Source organism: Alosa pseudoharengus, unplaced genomic scaffold (genome assembly GCF_046254945.1).
Source record: "Alosa pseudoharengus isolate Yale_2024_CS ecotype anadromous, Long Island Sound unplaced genomic scaffold, YU_APseudo_1.1 YU_APseudo_1.1_scf_7, whole genome shotgun sequence".
NCBI lineage: Eukaryota > Metazoa > Chordata > Actinopteri > Clupeiformes > Clupeidae > Alosa > Alosa pseudoharengus.
The window spans coordinates 40550143-40569035 of record NW_027468859.1 but is presented as its reverse complement, the minus strand read 5'-3'; the positions used below and the strand labels follow the sequence as shown (position 1 = coordinate 40569035).

At 38.8% G+C, this 18893-nt stretch overlaps 1 protein-coding gene across 1 annotated transcript in view; it reads right to left on the bottom strand.

Moving 5' to 3' along the window:
- The window catches only part of mettl14 (methyltransferase 14, N6-adenosine-methyltransferase non-catalytic subunit), a 78836-nt gene extending 61842 nt beyond the window's left edge, over positions 1 to 16994 (bottom strand). The window contains exons 1-3 of the mRNA XM_076272429.1: positions 16652 to 16994; positions 5919 to 6007; positions 1198 to 1285 (exon numbers count right to left, since the gene is read on the bottom strand). Coding sequence (XP_076128544.1) covers positions 1198 to 1285; positions 5919 to 6007; positions 16652 to 16717 — 243 coding nt within the window. The 5' untranslated portion in view covers positions 16718 to 16994. The remainder of the gene's footprint in view (positions 1 to 1197; positions 1286 to 5918; positions 6008 to 16651) is intronic.
- Positions 16995 to 18893: the final 1899 nt, after the last annotated feature.

Genomic DNA, 18893 nt, shown 5'->3' with positions numbered 1-18893 from the left:
TGGAGGTATTTTAATATTATGTTTGTTTTGCTAATGGTTAGGCAAGGCCTCCCTGTGGTTTTGATCAACCTAATAATCTTTGAAATGTCAATTGTAAACACTAAGTTGAAATGTGTTGAAACTGACATGCCACCAGAACAGACGTTTTATCGGCTTTGAGGTATAATAAAGTCCCCAGTCTTGTAAATTCACATTATGTAACATCCATAACGTCACATCCATAACCATTAAAGGTTTTAAAAGTAAGAAAGGGGCACAATTTGGTCATCACACTTTACATTGATATAAATCAGCTTTGCACAGACACTATGGACATTGGCGCATCAAGACTGAATGTGTAGCATAAACTTTTCCTATAAAACGTTATGGATGTGACATGGCCATGGAACTTGCTGACTTAAAAACAAAAGCCTTACAAATGTAAGGAGTTGTGCTCTTAAAGGCAAGCTGAGCATAGACATTACTCTACCATTCCCTTGTCAATCTGGAATTTGTCAAATGACACAATTTGTTTGAACATTGGGTCCATTTATCCACTTTTGAAATATGTATAATATTACCATGTGAAATATGTTGTTTCTGTATGGTTGCACACCATATTTATGATGTAAGAGTGTCATTCTCCATCAAATTCAATCAGATCAGTTACAAACAATAAAATATAGACCTAAATGAAGATTTTAACAACAGTTCTATTTGTGTATGCACAACTTTTTTTTTTCCATGGTAAGGATGACCTTTGCATGGAATTGCCCTATAATAAATGTTTTAGTTTTTTCTACTGAAATACACAATCATTCAATTATTTTTGGTTACATTTCCAGTACCCAGGTCCTCTAAGATATTCTGACATTTGCATATGTAATGAGATGAGTTGGTGGTCTGATCTTAATTTGTCCTTTACTTTAGATGTCAGTGAGAATGATGAGAAAATAATCAATTCTGCTGGCCTGCTTTTGCCTTCTCCATGTGAATCTTTGCAAATTAGGATACTTTAGTCTCCAAATATCAACCAAGTCTTTTTCGTCCATTATTAGTTTAATCTCTTTTTGAGCTTGAATATGATAGCTGGTGGAGTTATTTCCTTTACGATCCAAAACTTTATCTTAAGTTACATTATAGTCACCAACCATGTGTAAGTGAAAGTGTAGTATTACTGAGAAATAAATATGCAATCTGCCCAGGGTGGCCACTCACCCGGTGCTCCACTACATCATCTTCAACATCTTCTCCCTCCATCTGGCACTTCCGCTTGGTGACTGGAACCAATGTGTCCAAAGATACCCTTCAGAGCAACAATAGAGAGAAACCACACCTCATAATTATAAGAGACTTATTTTTTACATGAATTTAGATTGAAATAGACTGTAGAGAGATAGGATCACATCACTGGGTCTGCAGTGTGTTGGGCAAGTTTTAAGTTAACCCTCTATACCCCAATATAATTCTAGAATACTGCAGCTGTTTACTGAGAACAATGAAAATCCCATATTTTTTGTCATCCTGAAAACAAATTGCTATATTAAGAGAACAAAGGGAAAATGACAATAACAAGTTTGCTTTGTTTTAAAGGGCATTGACAGATTTTCTTTGAAAATGTTCAGGTTCATACACCTTAATTAGGTTCCCAAGGCCTTTGGGAATAAAAACAGCCCCACAATAGCACAGCCCCTCCACCATAATTCTCATTAGGCATGGGGTTCTTTCCAGTATAGTCAAAGATCCTTTAGAACACCGTCTTTATCAACCGTCTCTGGTATAGTCATTCTTCTATGTACGCCAAACACATCTAAAGTGTTTCTAGCCAAAGAGCGCAACTTTAATTTCATCTGACAATAGACCACACTTCCAGACAAAGTCACTGTACCATTCATTAACTCCTGCCGTTTAAATTGGTAATTAAATGACAGGCTTTTACCTGGCATGCCCTCTAAATAATCTATTAGCAGTGAGGTCACACGTTTTTTAGGAACTTGGTGACCCCAAGATGATACCATTGTCTGTAACTCTCCCATACTGTAAGTGGGGGCAAGATAACCATGGGTCTTTGTCCAAGCATGCTCACTGCGCCGGGATTAGTGTGTGCTTCACCTCACTGTGTGTTCACTGTGTGCTGAGTGTTTTTCACTAATTCACGGATTGGGATAAATGCAGAGACCAAATTTCCCTCACGGGATCAAAAGAGTATACTTATACAACAAAAGCATTTTCATTGTGTACAGGGGGAACAAGTCATGAGAAGTAGGCTATTTACGACGGCAAAGTAAAATAAAACTAAACAGCTAATTGTTGTTATTTAGTAGGTTAAAATAATTGCTTACAGAGTGTTCCTCATCATCACTGTCAAGAAGCTCTTGCATTAGTGGAATTGAGTTCTGAAAGACACATAAACCCTGTTTCACAAGTGCTGTAGTGGCATCCATATCGTAAACCATACTGTCTGTAATCCCAAATAACCGTTCGTAAACTCATAGGGAGTTAGAACGCTTATCTTTTTCGAACTTCAGAGCGTTATTCTATTTTCAGAGTGTCAGATTGAATTTACGAACGCACTCAAAATACACCCTATTTAAGAGCAGAGGAGTGTGCCATGTTCGGTAGCCCAAGAGTTCATGTATCCACACCAGTGGCGGCTGGTGGTTAAAAAAATAACGGAGGAAGGAATGTCTGCTTGATTGGCGTTAGTGGCAAATGTGAGGTTGTGATGGTGTTGGTGGCATATGTGAACAATAGAGTATGTAGGCCGCCTATCCAGACACATTTATGGCAGCAGTATGTACTATGTAGCAGGGGGGGGGTCTGATCTAAGGAGCTAGGCAAGCATGCAGCAGCCAGAAAAGTTGTGGGTTCAATTCTTGGCTTCAACCATTGTGCATTTGAGCAAGGCACTTAACCCCAAATTCGTCCAGGGACAATGGACTTTGTAATATAATTTAAATATATAAGTCACTTTGGATAATAGTGCTAAATTAATAAATGTAAATGTAAATAAATGTAAATTTAGGTCTGGGAAGTCAGGGAAGATATGTAGGTCTAGTTATGAAATACTGTTTTCCAGATGTGAAAAATTACGGAAAGTCTGGAGGTTTTGCTCAGTGTAATATATTGGCAGAAAAGTCTATAATAATAAAAATAGACGTTTTATAAAACCATGTAACTATTTACCATTAAAAATAGACCTTAAATGTGGCTATTTGTAACATGCTATTGTTTTTAAAGCCAAATCGCTATAATTTAAAGACAGGTTGTAATAGCTAAGTGGGAATTTATGAAAGCATAACTTGGATGATTATAACAACGCATAACTATCCAAAAATGTTTTATCACCAAGTGAACTGTCCACGTATGTGACAGGTCAGCAGTAGGCTATGGCTGATTGTTTTATGTGCTAACGTTACCAGTTAGCCATTAGTAGCCTATTTGTCTGACTATGTAGCATTCAGTAGCCTACACTAGCCTTACCGTCTTGTTTTGGAATATGAATTTTTGGAGCTGGTCTTCCTGCTTTGATAAACATTCATCATACATCAGTGTATTCACAGTGTATTTGAATGTATAAAAGATTTGAGATTGTCCTCTGATTCCATTGTACTGTTTATTTCACGAGCAAAAAACAAGCTTTCCGTTCAACATAAGATTCGTAGACTGCAGATAACGTTCTTGAACCGTTGCCGCTAAAAACAGCACCCCCTATCGCAATTGAAAATTACTGTACGGAGGAGCTTCCTCCCTTGGCCATTGAAAACGACGTGATTCACGAGCCGCTGGGGCCCGAGGCGTTTATAATGGACTTCAATGAGGGGCTTGAGGAGGAAGCTCCTCCATACAGTAATTTTCAATAGCGATAGGGGGTGCTGTTGGCATTTTGACCTAGGGGAACGAGTTTGTTCATTCAAAGTGTTAAAAATAGTAATATTAACAGTAATTTATCAGATTAGTAATTCACTTTATATATTTTTTATTTTTCTCTGAAATTTTAGGGAGGGTGTTCCTCCCTTTCCTCAATGAAGGAGCCTCCTCTGATCCACACACAGCAGCTGAAATTAGCAGCACACCTGCAGCCACGAAGCTACTCAGCCTCTGTGCTTCACACACACTGTAAAAAATGCTGGGTTATTTTTTCAACCCAAGCACTGGGTTGACACTGTTGGGTCAATTTCTGGGGTTGTTTTTACTCATGTTGGGTTATTTCTGTAACCCAGCTTGCTGGTTTGATAGCTTAGGAAAGTGCCCCCTCCATGTAACTTACGGGGTGGTTTTTGGTGGTAACATTATACTCAACTTGGATTCACTAACTTAATAATGTGTTAACATTAGCTAGCTAACGTTAGCACTGCCAATACTGAACTTGTGTGTCAGCCTGCTAATGTTATCTAGCTAGCTAATGTTATCCAGCTCATCTCCATACGCACGTTTTGTATTACCGGTATGTTTAAAACAACTCCATAATGTGGTCAAGGTTTTCGAGTGTGTTGCACTAATATTTTGTTTCCTGGTGAATTTTCACTGATAATGGTTCATGAAAGTCTATAACAGTGATTATTCCACTGCTTGGTTGAATTTCCAATTGTCCTACGTAATTTAGAACGACCATTAACCGTATGTTATCTGCACACCTATGAAGTAGATCCATTTTTTTGGCCGTATCACACTTGTATATTAATTTGCCGAACTCGTTGTGAAGTTTAAATGAACTGTCACGTTGCAGTAAAATGCATTGTAAAATGCAGACGTTCAGAACATTGCAACATTGTAGCATATGACGGAGGTGGCTTTTAGCTAGATGGATGACAGCAGGCTAAGTAAAATAGCGATGTTTCAAAGCTAAAGTTCATCAGAATCTTGGGATACGCCCGCTTGACAACGGGAGAGATAGAACTAACGACTGGCCTTTGGCCGTAGCAACCATCCATTTAGAACTAGTAACGGCAGTTTGTCCTGTGAGTTGAGAAATTAGTTGATATGTGTCGGAAGAAATTAGTTCTACAAACAAGACAGTTTTAGCGATTAAAACGTTTAAATTGTAACAGGAAATGAACACAACGCAAGTGGCAACAGTGGAATAAGCGGGATAATGGACTCCACGGTGGTCTGTTCACAGAAGTTAATGCACTACGAGGTTTAAACGGCCCTTCGCTTCGCGTCGGGGCCGTTTTAAAAACCTCGACCGTGCATTAACTTCTGTGAACAGACCACCGTGTCGTCCATTATCCCTTACTTAATGCACTCTTTTTTTTTTCTTTGATTGACAGGGCTGACCCCCAAAGCGGACCGTGGAATCTGCCTGCCTTCATGGAAGTATCACATGCTTTTCAGGTGATCTGTTCAAAAATAAATTAAATATCAAATAAATAATTCTGTCTAACTGTTTTATTTCATTACATGGCTATTGTTGCCCATTTTAATGTACATTGTCTACATCAGGCCAAGCTGTTAACAAAAGGTGTGACTTTCAAGTAATGTGGATTGTGGACAATAAAATATTAAAATTAATATAATGCATTATCCTATTTCTATTTCGGCTGATACAATTCCGCCCAATTTCACCTTGATGTAGGCCTACTTAAGTAAAATAAAGTAAAGAAATCTGGTTTTGTAAATCCATAAGCAAAAAACAGAACTCAATAGTGGGTCAAATACATAGAGGTGAATATAAACGAGTAATGGGTTATTTTGACCCATCATGTTTGTAAGAATGACCCATAGTTGGTTTAGTAAAAGTAACCCAACTTAGTTAAAGTCACCAACCCAATAGATTACATTATTTTAACCCAATCCGAGATGAGTCGAATAGTGACCCAGGCACTCCTTTCCTGAAGATATTATGAGGCATTTAAGATTTTTTTATATGTTATCCACTTACCCATCAAATAAAATGTTACCATAAAAAAAAGTGGTTATAAAATTCTGCCGCTCACCTGCAAATCTCTCTCGTCTCCTCAATCTCCTTTTGTTCATCTTTACTATTGAGCACAGCACCAATACTGTCTGCACTCTCAGCTCCAAGCTGGAAGAAAACCATACAAATCATTAGCATTAAGCATTTATAATTGCACTAAAATTAGGGCTGTCAAACAATTGTTTTTTTATCACGATTAATCGCTCAATTTATAGTTAATTGTGATTAATCACCTATTTTATCACATGATTATCTATTATTTTACATTTCTAAACATTCCAGAAGTCCATATTAACAATGCAAAGCCATTTTACCAGTATGTTAATTGGGAATCAAATGGAAGCAAAGAACGTCATTTTATGAACTTAACTTTAAGACATATTTGATTGTTTCAAATAAAATTTCAAAAGCAGCGGGCTTGAGGCAACACATTGTATTTTTCAAAAATATAGCTTATATAAACTGAAATAAATGCTACAGCAGAAGTGCACGTACAAAATGTACGCATAAAGGGCATAACAAATAAAACACACTCCATATAGCCTATATTCATTATCTTTAGAATTCAGTTGAAAATATGGAACTTTTTAAATTGAGAAATATGCAAAACCCAAATTAGGGGTCGACCAATTATCGGCCTGGCCGATTATTAGGGCCGATATTTAGCATTTTTATAATAATTGGTATCGGTCATTTTTTCCACGGATAAGCCGATATTGAAATGGATAAAGAATGAAACGCGCTACTTTGTCAGTAGCGTCTCTCACTCCTTGAATTTGCTACTCTGTGGTCAAGAGCACTGTCCCGCCCACTACACCGTCTGATTTGTTAGTTAGCACGAATGCAGCCAATCAGGATCGAAGACTGAACACAGACAAAGTTTAGGATTCTCACTGAGACAGACTGGGCTTCAGCTGTAGCCTACGGAGCTATTTTTCGAAGGTAAGGAAGGTAGCCTAAATTGCTGAAGTTGCAGTGAATCACATTCATCTACGCTGAAGTTACAAAAACACCACTTTGTAAGCTATTGTCTCTTTGATCCGGATCAATAAGTAAAGCACCCACTTCCTTCATTTAGCGAATTCCCGATTGATGCACGTTACTGATGCTGTTTACTAGTTATCCCACAAACTCGCTTGCTGCACGTCGGGAGTTCTCTGCCTCCGCCTCGTTCGTTAATTGTGAATAACGGGACACCTCGGCGGACATAGTACAGACAAGTCCTAAATTATGCGATAGCGAACGTCAAAAAGTCTAATTGCTCCTTTTTGAAACAGACTGTCAGAAAAGACTACATGCACCCAGGGCCAACCGTAATTTAATCCGACCTGAACAAAATCGCGTCCTAGCTGTTCGCGTCCTAGCTGCCTAGCGATTTTCTTTGCTTATTTTTCCCTAAATTGGGTTGATTTCAAAAGTAATCACTAAAACCAAATAAAATTGTTCTCTAAATACACTAAATACATGTTTGAGCATTAAAGAAAGCATACTATAGTTTATTAATGTATTTAATGGGAACATGATTACAGTTAACATGTAATAAACTCGGAAATTTTAATCAAAACACAACCATATTTTTATTGCTAACATAGTCAGTCACTCATGTGGTGTTTAATGCATTTCATCACAATAACAAGTTGCACAGATAACCTTCAACTCAGAATATATCCTACAGAATGAACTTAGATAGCGGGAATAAGCCTAATGCAGAACTGCATCTACCGTCAGTAACAACCGACAAGTAGAAAACATTTTACTTCTAGTAACACTGGATTTGGTATGTGTGCTTGCCTCCATACTAGAGCTTGATAATGAGCTCTTCTAATATGCCATTGAGCAGCATCACTTGTTGGTGGTAGAGCCTCCGATCCTCGACATCTAGAAAACAGAGTGGCTCTGGCATAGTGTTGTCACGATACCAAAATTATGACTTTGATACAATACCTGCCATAAATATTAGGGATGCACGATATATCGGCGGCCGATATATTATTGGCCGATAAGTGAAAAAATGAAAATATTATTATCGGTCCGATAACAGAATTCTGGCCGATAATTTGCGCCGATATTTTTTAAAGTCCTAATTTAGGCCTACGTAGCCTAAGGTCTGTCTGGCAACACTGAGCTACTTGAGCTTGGTTGTCTATACTTTTTCCTCAATATAATGTCAGCGGTGTGAATGTATTTCACCACTCTACAAACTCTAACAAAATCTGTGGATATGCGTTCATTTGGGAATCTGTGCATCTCAAAATCATCTCGTGAATGATTCGCCATTTAACCTTATCAGAGCGGAGCTCAGCCCTATCTAGAGCCGTCTTGTGCTGTTGTGTTTGCACTTTACCACGCTGGTCGGGGAAACAAATAAGCAAACTCGTTAGTGGGACGAGTACATAAGTAGGCCTAGTTCTAAGTTGGGTTTTAGTATTATATTTGCATTACGTTAGCTTGGGTTTTTTATTACTACCTAGAAATATGCTAACCATTCCTGCTTCAGTTCCAGACAGGTCATCATAATAAGTTATTAAAACCTTCGGGGCTAACGCCTTTAATTTCTGCTGCAGCAGGTTGTGTGCAACAGAGTAGACGGACATAAGATACAGTCTGAGGAGTTGCAGCTTTATTCAGTTACCCGCAGTTGAAACTAAACCTAAGTTTCCCTCACAAACTCTGATTTGGTCACTATACTGTAGCTTATTCCCAGCTGAGCCGTTTATGAGCGTTTAGTCCTAAATTAAAACGATTCATACTCTCTAGCCACTCACTCGCTATTCACTGACGTCAGTTCACTTAAAGGAGCCACACATACTGTAGGGCTAGGCTACTGTTATGTTGTTGACTGCCGCACTATTGAGGACTATTATGAGTTCTGTCCATCATTTGGTGGTAGGTAAAATTACTGCAATAAAATGATGCTTATTAAATGCTTTCCCCAAATCACTTTTCACAATTTTTTTTCAAGAGTAATATTATCGGTTATGGTATCGGTCACAACAAACCAATAAATATCGGTTATCGTTATCGGCCCTAAAATTCCATATCGGTGCATCTCTAATAAATATCTTGATACTGAAACTATATCAAGTCCTAAAACCAAATCCTAAAATATCTGGAAAAGAAAGGACGCAGGCCTCCTCCAAGTGTATGGAGTCATTTGTGTTGAATTTGGTGCACTTTTGGTCAATTCTGGGTTTTAAACTTCTAAACGTCCTACATAATTATTATTTTTGTAGTCAGTAAAATAGTAGTTTGTGTGTGATTAAGTCCTTTATTGTTTGTTATAGCTCATTTATATGGTGTTTTGGCAATAAATTACCTTTAGCCAAAGTAGGCTAGATCAAGGTCAGTGTTCAAATTACTGCATGCAAGTCACTTAATGCTATGCAGAAGAGCCTAATCTTTAGGCCATCTGATGTAGGCTACCCTAGGCCTTTCTGTGTTTATGGGATTTCTTTGACAGTTGCAAAGGGAAAAGAAGATAGTCTTCTTTTCTCCCAGTGTAATTTGTATGTTTCAACCACTCAGGTCTTAATCAGATAGGCCTACACCATTATCTGTTGCAATATCTGTGTGCTGTGTGCATTAGGTCTATTTCTTTGATAGTTAACATCATTTGCTACCACATAACAAATACCAAATAACAATACAAAAGTGTCTTACAACTTTCCTGCATACTTCTTAAATGTGCTGCAGTCAGATGGGTGTCCTAAAGACATAACTAGATCTTGAGCATCTATTACCAGTGTTGAATGAGCAGTTTTTGCAGTGATCGCTACTGGACATTCCACATTGCTAGACAGCACTTGAGTGAGGATAGACTGATTTCCACTTCACAAATAACCATCGCTATCTGCAATAACTACAGTACATTAGTTCATAGCTAAGGATTTGTCCTAGGTCCACTTCCCTTTCATCATATGCAGTAATGATGCACTGGATAATGTTTCTTTTTGTTGCACTATAAAGGATATCTTGTCTAAATTGTTTTGGTGTTTCCAGCTAAAACAGCTATTCCCCAACAGATTAACATCCAGCTTGACTCAACTTCACTAACCCTGTAGCTTATTGCAAAATCATGTCAGTGTATGCTTTACAACATTAGGAAGATCAGACCTTATCTGACACAAGATTCCACACAACGTCTTGTTTAAACCATGGTCATCTCCAAGCTGGACTATTGTAATTCACTATTAGTTGGTTTACCCGCTTGTGTAATAAGATCATTACAGCTGATTCAGAATGCTGGAGCACGCCTGGTCTTCAATCAGCCAAAGAGGACACATGTAACTCCTCTCCTAGTTACTCTCCATTGGCTTCCTATAGTAGCCAGAATTAAATTTAAATCTCTCACTTTGGCCTATAGGACACTGACTGGATCTGCTCCTAGTTATTTTAATTCAATAATCAAGGCATACATCCCCAACCGCCTACTGCAGTCTTCTGATGAGCGTCTGTTATGTCGACCAGTCATAAACACTACTGTAGGTCAAGACTCTTTTCCTCAGTGGTTCCATGTTGGTGGAATGAGTTGCCCAGTGGTCTCTGTTCCTGTGGTAGTTTTGGGTTGTTTAAGAGGGGTCTAAAGACATGTTCAACATGCACTTAGTTATTTAAGTGCTTCTTATGCGTTATGGTTTGTATAATATTGTTTTATTTCCATTAGGCTGTTGATTAATTTGACATTATTGTTTATTATTGATATTCTCCTTAATATAGTCTTACCATGTCATTGTTTTTTTTATATTATTGATTAAATGGACATTATTGTTTATTGCTTTTTCCCTCATTTTCATTGCTTATTATATTAGGCTATTGATTGAATTGACATTGTTGTTTATTATTGCTAACCTCCTTATTATAGTTTGACCAACATTCTAATCTGTTCCCTGTTATATTTTAAATATTATGTTGTTTTTGTATTTGTGTGTCGCTTTGGACAAAGGCGTCTGCAAAATCCCATAACCATAACCATACATTTTTTGCAAATAATGCAATCTCCATAGCACTCTTCAGCACTCCTCTTCCATTTTTCTGCATGGCTGGAATTTGAATGATAGGAAAGAGCACCAGTGAGATGTTTTAACTAGGCAAGCACAGTCTCCTTTACAGTAAAAAAAAATGCAGTGTAAATCCTCTGTAAAGACTGACAACTGTTCATAATAGTTAGTGACAAAGTACTTTCTACAGAAAAATGAGCAGTCACCTACTATTCTATCAATTTTTTATCAAAGAATCTATTTTGTTTCTAAACGTCATACTAGTGCTGGGCGGTATGACCAAAAATGTATATCACGGTATTTTTCAAAATTCTTACGGTTTCACAGTATTTTTTTTCATGCATAATCAGATGTTCACAGCATTTTCTACAGGTTGAGAGAGGAATTGCTGCAGTACATGGACTAAGGATGGTCTATTTTACTGTCATGATGTAGAATAACTCCACACAAGGGGTAATGCAGTTTTGCATGGCCCCAGAAAATTATGCTGTTTACAAAGAGCCACTCATGATTCTAATGAAGAATCTAATCAGAATGCAAAGACAATTGCAGTCAAAATGAAGAATCTAATCAGAATGCAAAGACAATTGCAGTCAAAATACAGAACTTTTACTGTGCAAATCACAAACATCTTGTATAAAACCAATACAAAAAGTAGTGCAACTTGCAATAATATACTTTTTTGAAAATTATACAATTTAAAATAAAACCTCTCTGCTAATATGCTTACTCTGTCAAATAGGACTATCAGAAACATGCCTTATTGTTATTGTGTGGTTTACATGACGTTAGTGGTAGGCTAACGTTAACTTCATGTGGATGTGGATGTCTTGTTAGCCTGTCATGAGCTTCGGTTCGGTTCGCTAGGCAAAACATTAACAAAAAAAGTTCGTTTTGGTGCACTGATGACAGTCAGGATCATTTCTAACTAGCCAGCTAGTATTGCTCAGTTCATGTCTATAACATGCTTTACTTGCTACCTGGATAATTTCAGCGGGTTCTTAAGGTGAGACGAATGATAAGTTCATTAAACTTCACTGTGTTCGGTGGGTTGCTAACTAACGACATCACCTACTAGCCAGCTAGTTACAGCTGTTGAACAATCTCAATAGAATTTTTGTGACGGTAAATCCCCTTCAATGCAGTATCCCTTAACGTTTTTCCTTAACTAAAGAAACAATTTAAGGTATTCTGTGCAACACCCTTAAATAAACCCCTTACCTAAGGAGAAATTAAGCCTTAAGGGTCATACTTCAGGGGAAAAACTTAAGGTGTTTTGTGTTTACCCTCACCATGCCTCACAGTCGCACCATGCGTGTGTGTGAAAAAAGTCCCGTCTGAAACACTGTTGCGCGGCGCAGCGTTCCAAACGTTGTGTAATCAAATACACCGGTATGGCGGTATATTAAAAATTCATATCATAACGAAAATATACACCGGTATACAGTGTGAACCGGTATACCGCCCAGCACTACGTCATACTGAATTTTAGCTATTATTTCAATTTATATTTTAGTTGTAGCTTATTTTCATTTGCTTCTTGAGGGTCATTGGGGTAATTCCTGTCCTGTCCTACAACATATCTGATACATAAAGAGTATATTAATGCCTTATTTTTAGCAATTCCTATGATATCTGATGGCAAAACCAAAAAGTATGTGAATTATGCTAATGATGCTAATTAGCAAGCTTAAAACTCAAAATTGAGCTTGGTAAACAAAATATTTGAATTCAGCACCCTCAAATTGTGTAAAATAGCCCCTTTACCGACTTCTCCTCAAATTTGCCAACAGGACTTTTTCTGAACGTTTGTTAGCTATCTGCTCTCCCTCTACTACACATGGACACAAATTGCATGCTTAAATAGCCTAAGATTTTTTTTAAAACTGTTTTAAAACTGTTTTGTTAAACTATTCAACCGTAACACTTGCCATCACGCATGCACCTCTTCCTCTCCCTCTCGTGCACTCACACACACGATGGCAAAGCATCCTCTTTGTGACAGGTCCCTTAACAAGCACATAGCCCATTGTGCAGGCCTACTCTATGAACATAATTACTATCACTCAGCTCTTGGATTAACATGATACACAGGATTTACACTTGCAAAGTGATGCAAGTTGATAGACAATTGTGTATAAAAAGAAGAAAGAAAAGCATATAGCCTTTACTATCTACCCCCCTTTTTGACAACTGACATATTGGTTTTACATTTCGGTTATCGGCCTCCTGTTTTGGTAATAATTGATATCGGTATCGGCCCTGAAAAAAACATATCGGTCGATCTCTAACCCAAATGCAGCGATTAGTTTTTTTCAATCTGGCCTTTGCATTCGATAGAATGTTACAACATTGGGGAATCGACAGGAGTAGGGTGCATGTAGTGTTGCGAGACAATGCAAGGAACATGGTGAAAGCACTGAATGACGCCAACTTGGCTAATTTGCCCTGCATGGCGCATACATTACAGTTAGCAGTGAACGAGGGTCTGCTGTCCCAACGAAGCATCATTGACATAGTGAAAACTGGGAAGAAAATTGTTGGACATTTTAAACACTCACCACAGGCCTACTCGCTATTTCATGATATCTAGGAAACAAGGAAGTGCCTGCAGCAAGATGTCATCACAAGATGGAACAGTACTTTCTATATGCTAGAATCGCTGATTGAGCAGAGACGTGAGCTAGGGGCAATCGCTACGGAGAATGACCTGCCGGCCACTCTCACTATGCACCAGTGGGGGTTAATTGAGAATGTGCTCATTATGAATTTATTTTATTAATAAATGAATGAATGAATATACATAGGCCTATCATATAGTCTGTTAATATCTGATTCTGAAACAATTCTTTCTTAAATCCTTCTTTTTTTGTTTGTGCAATAGGTACAATAATTGCTACTTCTCCAATGAAGTGAAAGATCAAGTGAAACAGGAGCTTCTGACTGCACTGCAGAGGGAGACCAGATGCCCACCAGAGGAACCAGCTGCTGAGGCATCCACGGCTCGTGGACCTGACCCAGAGGAAGCACCGCCAGTCAAAAAGCCACGTAGCTTACGGTTTTCAGTTCATGACCAAATTCTTAAGGAAAATACTGAGGTGGAGCAACAACTGGCCAGCCCCTTGTCTGTGCAGGTACAGAGCTACCTGTCAGAGGCGCCCATTGGCCGAAGTGAAAATGCATTGACCTACTGGAGGATCAACAAAGATCATTTCCCTGCACTTGCTCCACTTGCCCGAGCTTACCTCTCTGCACCATGTACAAGCGTTGACAGTGAGCGCTTGTTTACCCTGGCTGGACATGTGGCAGATGAGAGAAGAAACTGACTATCTGGTGACAAAGCAGAAATGCTTCTGTTTGCGAAGAAAAACTTGCCATTGATGTACAAGTGATTGCAATAGGCCTGTGTGTGTGTTTTGAGAAATATATTTTATAGCAAGATGATATTTTATTATTATTATTATTATTTTTATTTATATTATTGCCATTACCTGTTTTCATACAGAAGTTTAGTTTGCTAAATATATCACAATTTTTAGTTGGATATTGGATATGAAAAGAAAGAAATGGTTCTTCCATGCCACTACACTTTAGATGTGTGTGAACTTCCCACACCAGGAGTAATAAACTGGTCGCAGGTCGAAGGTCTGGCGTATAGCAGGGGATACCATGGTCCTTAAACCAGGTAACTGGAAGCTTTAGTCCTGTTGGATAATGAAATCTGCATCTCCATAAAGTTGGTCAGCAGCAGGAAGCATGAAGTGCTCTAAAACTTCCTGGTAGACAGCTGCGTTGGCCCTGGACCTCAGAAAACACAGTGGTCCAACACCAGCAGATAACATGGCACCCCAAACCATCACTGACTGGAACTTTACACTGGACTTCAAGCAACATGGATTCTGTGCCTCTCCTCTCTTCCTCCAGACTCTGGGACCTTGATTTCCAAAGGCAATGCAACATTTTCTTTCATCAGAGGACATAACTTTGGACCACTCAGCAGCAGTCCAATCCTTTTTGTCTTTAGCCTAGGTGAGACGCTTCTGACGCTGTCTCTTGTTCAAGAGTGGCTTGACACAAGGAATGCGACAGCTGAAACCCATGTCTTGCATACGTCTGTGCTTGGTGGTTCTTGAAGCACTGACTTTAGCTGCAGTCCACTCTTTGTGAATCTACCCCACATTTTTGAATGGGTTTTGTTTCACAATCCTTTCCAGGGTGCAGTTATCCCTATTGCTTGTCAGTGTTGTAGTACTCGAGTCCAAGACTCGAACTCGAGTCCGAGTCATTAGCTAAATTTAGAGACTCGTGACTTGACTTGGACTTGAGCACTGAATGACTCGAACTTGGACTCGTGCATTCGCACTCGCGATGAAACTTTTTTTTGTAATATATCATAAGGCTATAATTGTAGTATGTCAATTTGCTATATGGTTTTAATATTAATCGCAAGTCACATCATGTTCACATGCAAAGCAAACTAACGTTAACACCAAAATGCATGGAGACATGGCCGCCGCTATTTCAATGTAGTATTGCCAGGCAATATTAGTTCTCATACATGACATGACATTACCTAAGATTACACTCAGCCCCTGGCTAAACATCACACACTGCTGCTGGATAGCTGATCAGCTGATTAAAAATGCCCGGGTGAGGCCCTTTTATGATCCACACTACCTCTTACAAAATAGGCCTACTCCAACGTCCATCTAGCTCTTGTGAAGTATGAACTTCTACAACACTGCCTATACAATTGTCAGCAGTCAGTAACAGCATGTGACTTAATGGCCTGTGTGATTGGGATGTGGATTGCTAATTTATTATGAGTAGGCCTATAGGCTATGGTATGGCTATGGTATGGTATTCTCTCCGATATAATAAACACAACACATTGGGTTTGGCAAGAAATTTGGCAATACTACTTTCACACAAGTGATGGCACCCCTGCTTGGCACCCCTCCTTTTGTGCCTTCCCCTCCTTCTGCAAGGTGTCAATGGTCGTCTTCTGGACAACTGTCAAGTCAGCAGTGTTCCCCATGATTGTGTAGCCTCCCCAAGGTGACGTAATGCAATGCATTGTGGCGAAAAGGAGACTAATTTCCATTTGCCTGTTCCGTTTTGTGATATCCATTGTATTTGATGTTGTTGGGTAACAGTTAAAATGTTTATTACCAACAAGCAACTTTTGTTGCTTTTGTAGCGCCACGGTTCATTAGTAGCCTCTGGTTTGTGGTCAACCATTTGCGCGTAAAGCGACGAGCTATTAGGACTTATGAATGGGTTTTGAATCTTTGTACGATTAATAGCCGGGAGGTGAGGTGAGGGTGAGGTGAGGTGAAATAGAATGCGAAATATTTTTTTTAAAACAGGCATTTGACTCGTGTAACTGTTTTGCATGTTCACACTGCATCGCAATTTCGTTTTGTTTCGTATCTTACAGACCTTTACTTACCGACTAGAAGAGTAGATTCGATGGATGTTTAAACTAAAAGATTGTAGATAGGTTGCCACCTAAGTTACTTCACGTGGAAGATAAAGTAAACGTTACAGCCACAGTCCTAACGTCAGTCAATGTAGCATCCCCTAGCAGTTCCAGCTGTAAATGTAGGCTAACGTAAGTATTTACTGCTCTCTGAATTAATGATCCTGGATATTATTGTATGCCATTGTTAGGGCCACGAAGTGTAGCTTTTCCGACGTTAACTTAACCGTTGGTGCTGTCACTGGCTGATATTGCTGGTATAACTTAGCTTACCTGTTGTGCCAAAAGCTGCCGCCTCAGCTTCTGTCTCTCTCTAATTTCTTGAAGTCGACTGTTCATTCTGAAAAATTGGCTATTCTCAACAACTTATCAAGTTCGGTGTCATTCAGTTCCTCTGTAGAGACCATAAAGTCGCGCTAGTCACTTCGACACAACTTCCGATTGCCAGAATAAAAGTCCCTTCAAAATGTATTTTTCGTCTTTGAAAAATGTTGTGTTCTCTCCTTATCGACAAGTAGTGCAGTTCTCTATGTATGGACGAGTTTGTTTGTTCAATTTTCTTGCGGATTAGTAAGGGCACTTTCATAACTATTTTGTTCCGAAATTGAATCAGGGCAGACTCGAAAACCAACCCGGAAGTTCGAAAAACTGCAATGTACGTAAAAATCCGCTAGGGGCAGGTCCTAGACATCCCAACCTGGATAGCATAGAGCAGGGGTCTCCAACCTTTTTGGGAATGAGGGCTACCTGAAGACCCGAAATCATATGGAGGGCTACCCATTTGAAACAAACATACCCTCACCCCTTTTTTGCGAGGGTAGTCCTCCTAAATAATAGGCCTATGTGATTTTTACTTTTAAATTATCAATATTGTGTAGGCCTATAAATCTTTATATATTAAGCAACTGTATTTTCAACTTTAATATCAATAGCCTATGCAACACTACCAACATTTTTGTTCAGTTTGTTCATTTCAAAGTTTGCATGGGGAATCTAATCCAATTTTCTTTTAACAAAAAATATATTTTTGTGAAATTAATAATTTGGGTTACAATTTGTACCCAATTTATACCCACCCACCATTATGTATTCAGGGGTTGTTTAAGTCCGGATTTCAGTGGACAATTCGGTTTTAATATTTCAATAGTAATCGCCCATACCACCCTAACATATGAAAACTCCGTTTTAAAGTTATTGCACACCTGAAATCTCTCCATGATCTGACAAAAAAGGTCATGCTCAGTCCTGCTCAGTCATGCATGCCACAACATTTTCAGCGCTATTGGCAGTAGCCTACGGAGGAGAAAAGGCCTGTGAGCTAAAGCAATTGTTTTTCAGTCCTTGAACAATCATGCAAGAACCGTATTTGACGAACATGGAATGGCCACAGAACTTTTGCAAAGATATGTTTCCATTGGCTACACCAGACGAGCAAGTTTTTTCCCCCTTTACTGTCTATGCATGCGAGCAGCGTGTATGCGCTCCGCTTCCGTTGTTGTTTAAAGATTGAATGGGAAACGGATTTGGAGCCAAAGGCTAAAATGTAACGCAGCTACAATTTGTAAGGTATCACCAATATTAATTTAATGTTACAGATGTATGGCTACATACATTCTTAAAATGGTTCTGGTCTAGACTTAAATATCTATTGAAAACGTCATAATGGAGCGTGTTTTTAGAGCGTGATCTGCAGGCGACCTGTTGGCTATTTTTAGAATGTGCGCTGGGGGCGCATCATAGCCATCCCGCGGGCTACCTGGTGCCCGTGGGCACCGTGTTGGAGACCACTGGCATAGAGGCTAATAGTCGTCATTTCAGGCAGGTATCCCGATACGAAGGGAAGTGCGATTCACTTGGTCTTCATGTATTCTGCACTGCAGAAGTCATCTCTTGCCAATGTGTTCACACGTTTTCATTGGGTTCACACATTTCTCACACCCTTTTGCAAAACAGTTAACACAGATGTCATTCAAAGACCCCAAACTCTATTGGTTTCCCTGTGCTAAACAAAAGGAAAACATCTATTCAGGGGTGGTAGGGATTTTTTGCATGTCTGAATCTCTGATGATACCTGTGTGAAACTCCTTTGCACAATTCTTCAATCAGCAATCATTCATCGTCCATAAGAGATACCATGTCTGTTCTGTGTTGCCATATGCAAGTATGGATCTAAGGCACATTTAGAGAAAATACTGTATTGTCTGTTTGGTGAAGAAAACTGCAAAAGCTGACAAGTCCATGTGTTTAATGTAGGTCTTACATGTCAATGACCGTGAACTATTTCAATGAAAAATTACAATTTGTAGTTCAATGAAATTTGTCTGTAGGTCTTACATGTCAATGACAGTTAGGCTACATCTTGGGAGGACTGAATACAGTTAAGTTTTCAATACATTTACACTTTTCAGAGTTTTTTTCTGATACCAGAAAAATGAGAAAGAAATAATTTTTTTAATTTCTGTAATTTACAGAAATTACAGCAAAAAATATAGCTGCAAGCAGCAATGAGGCGGCC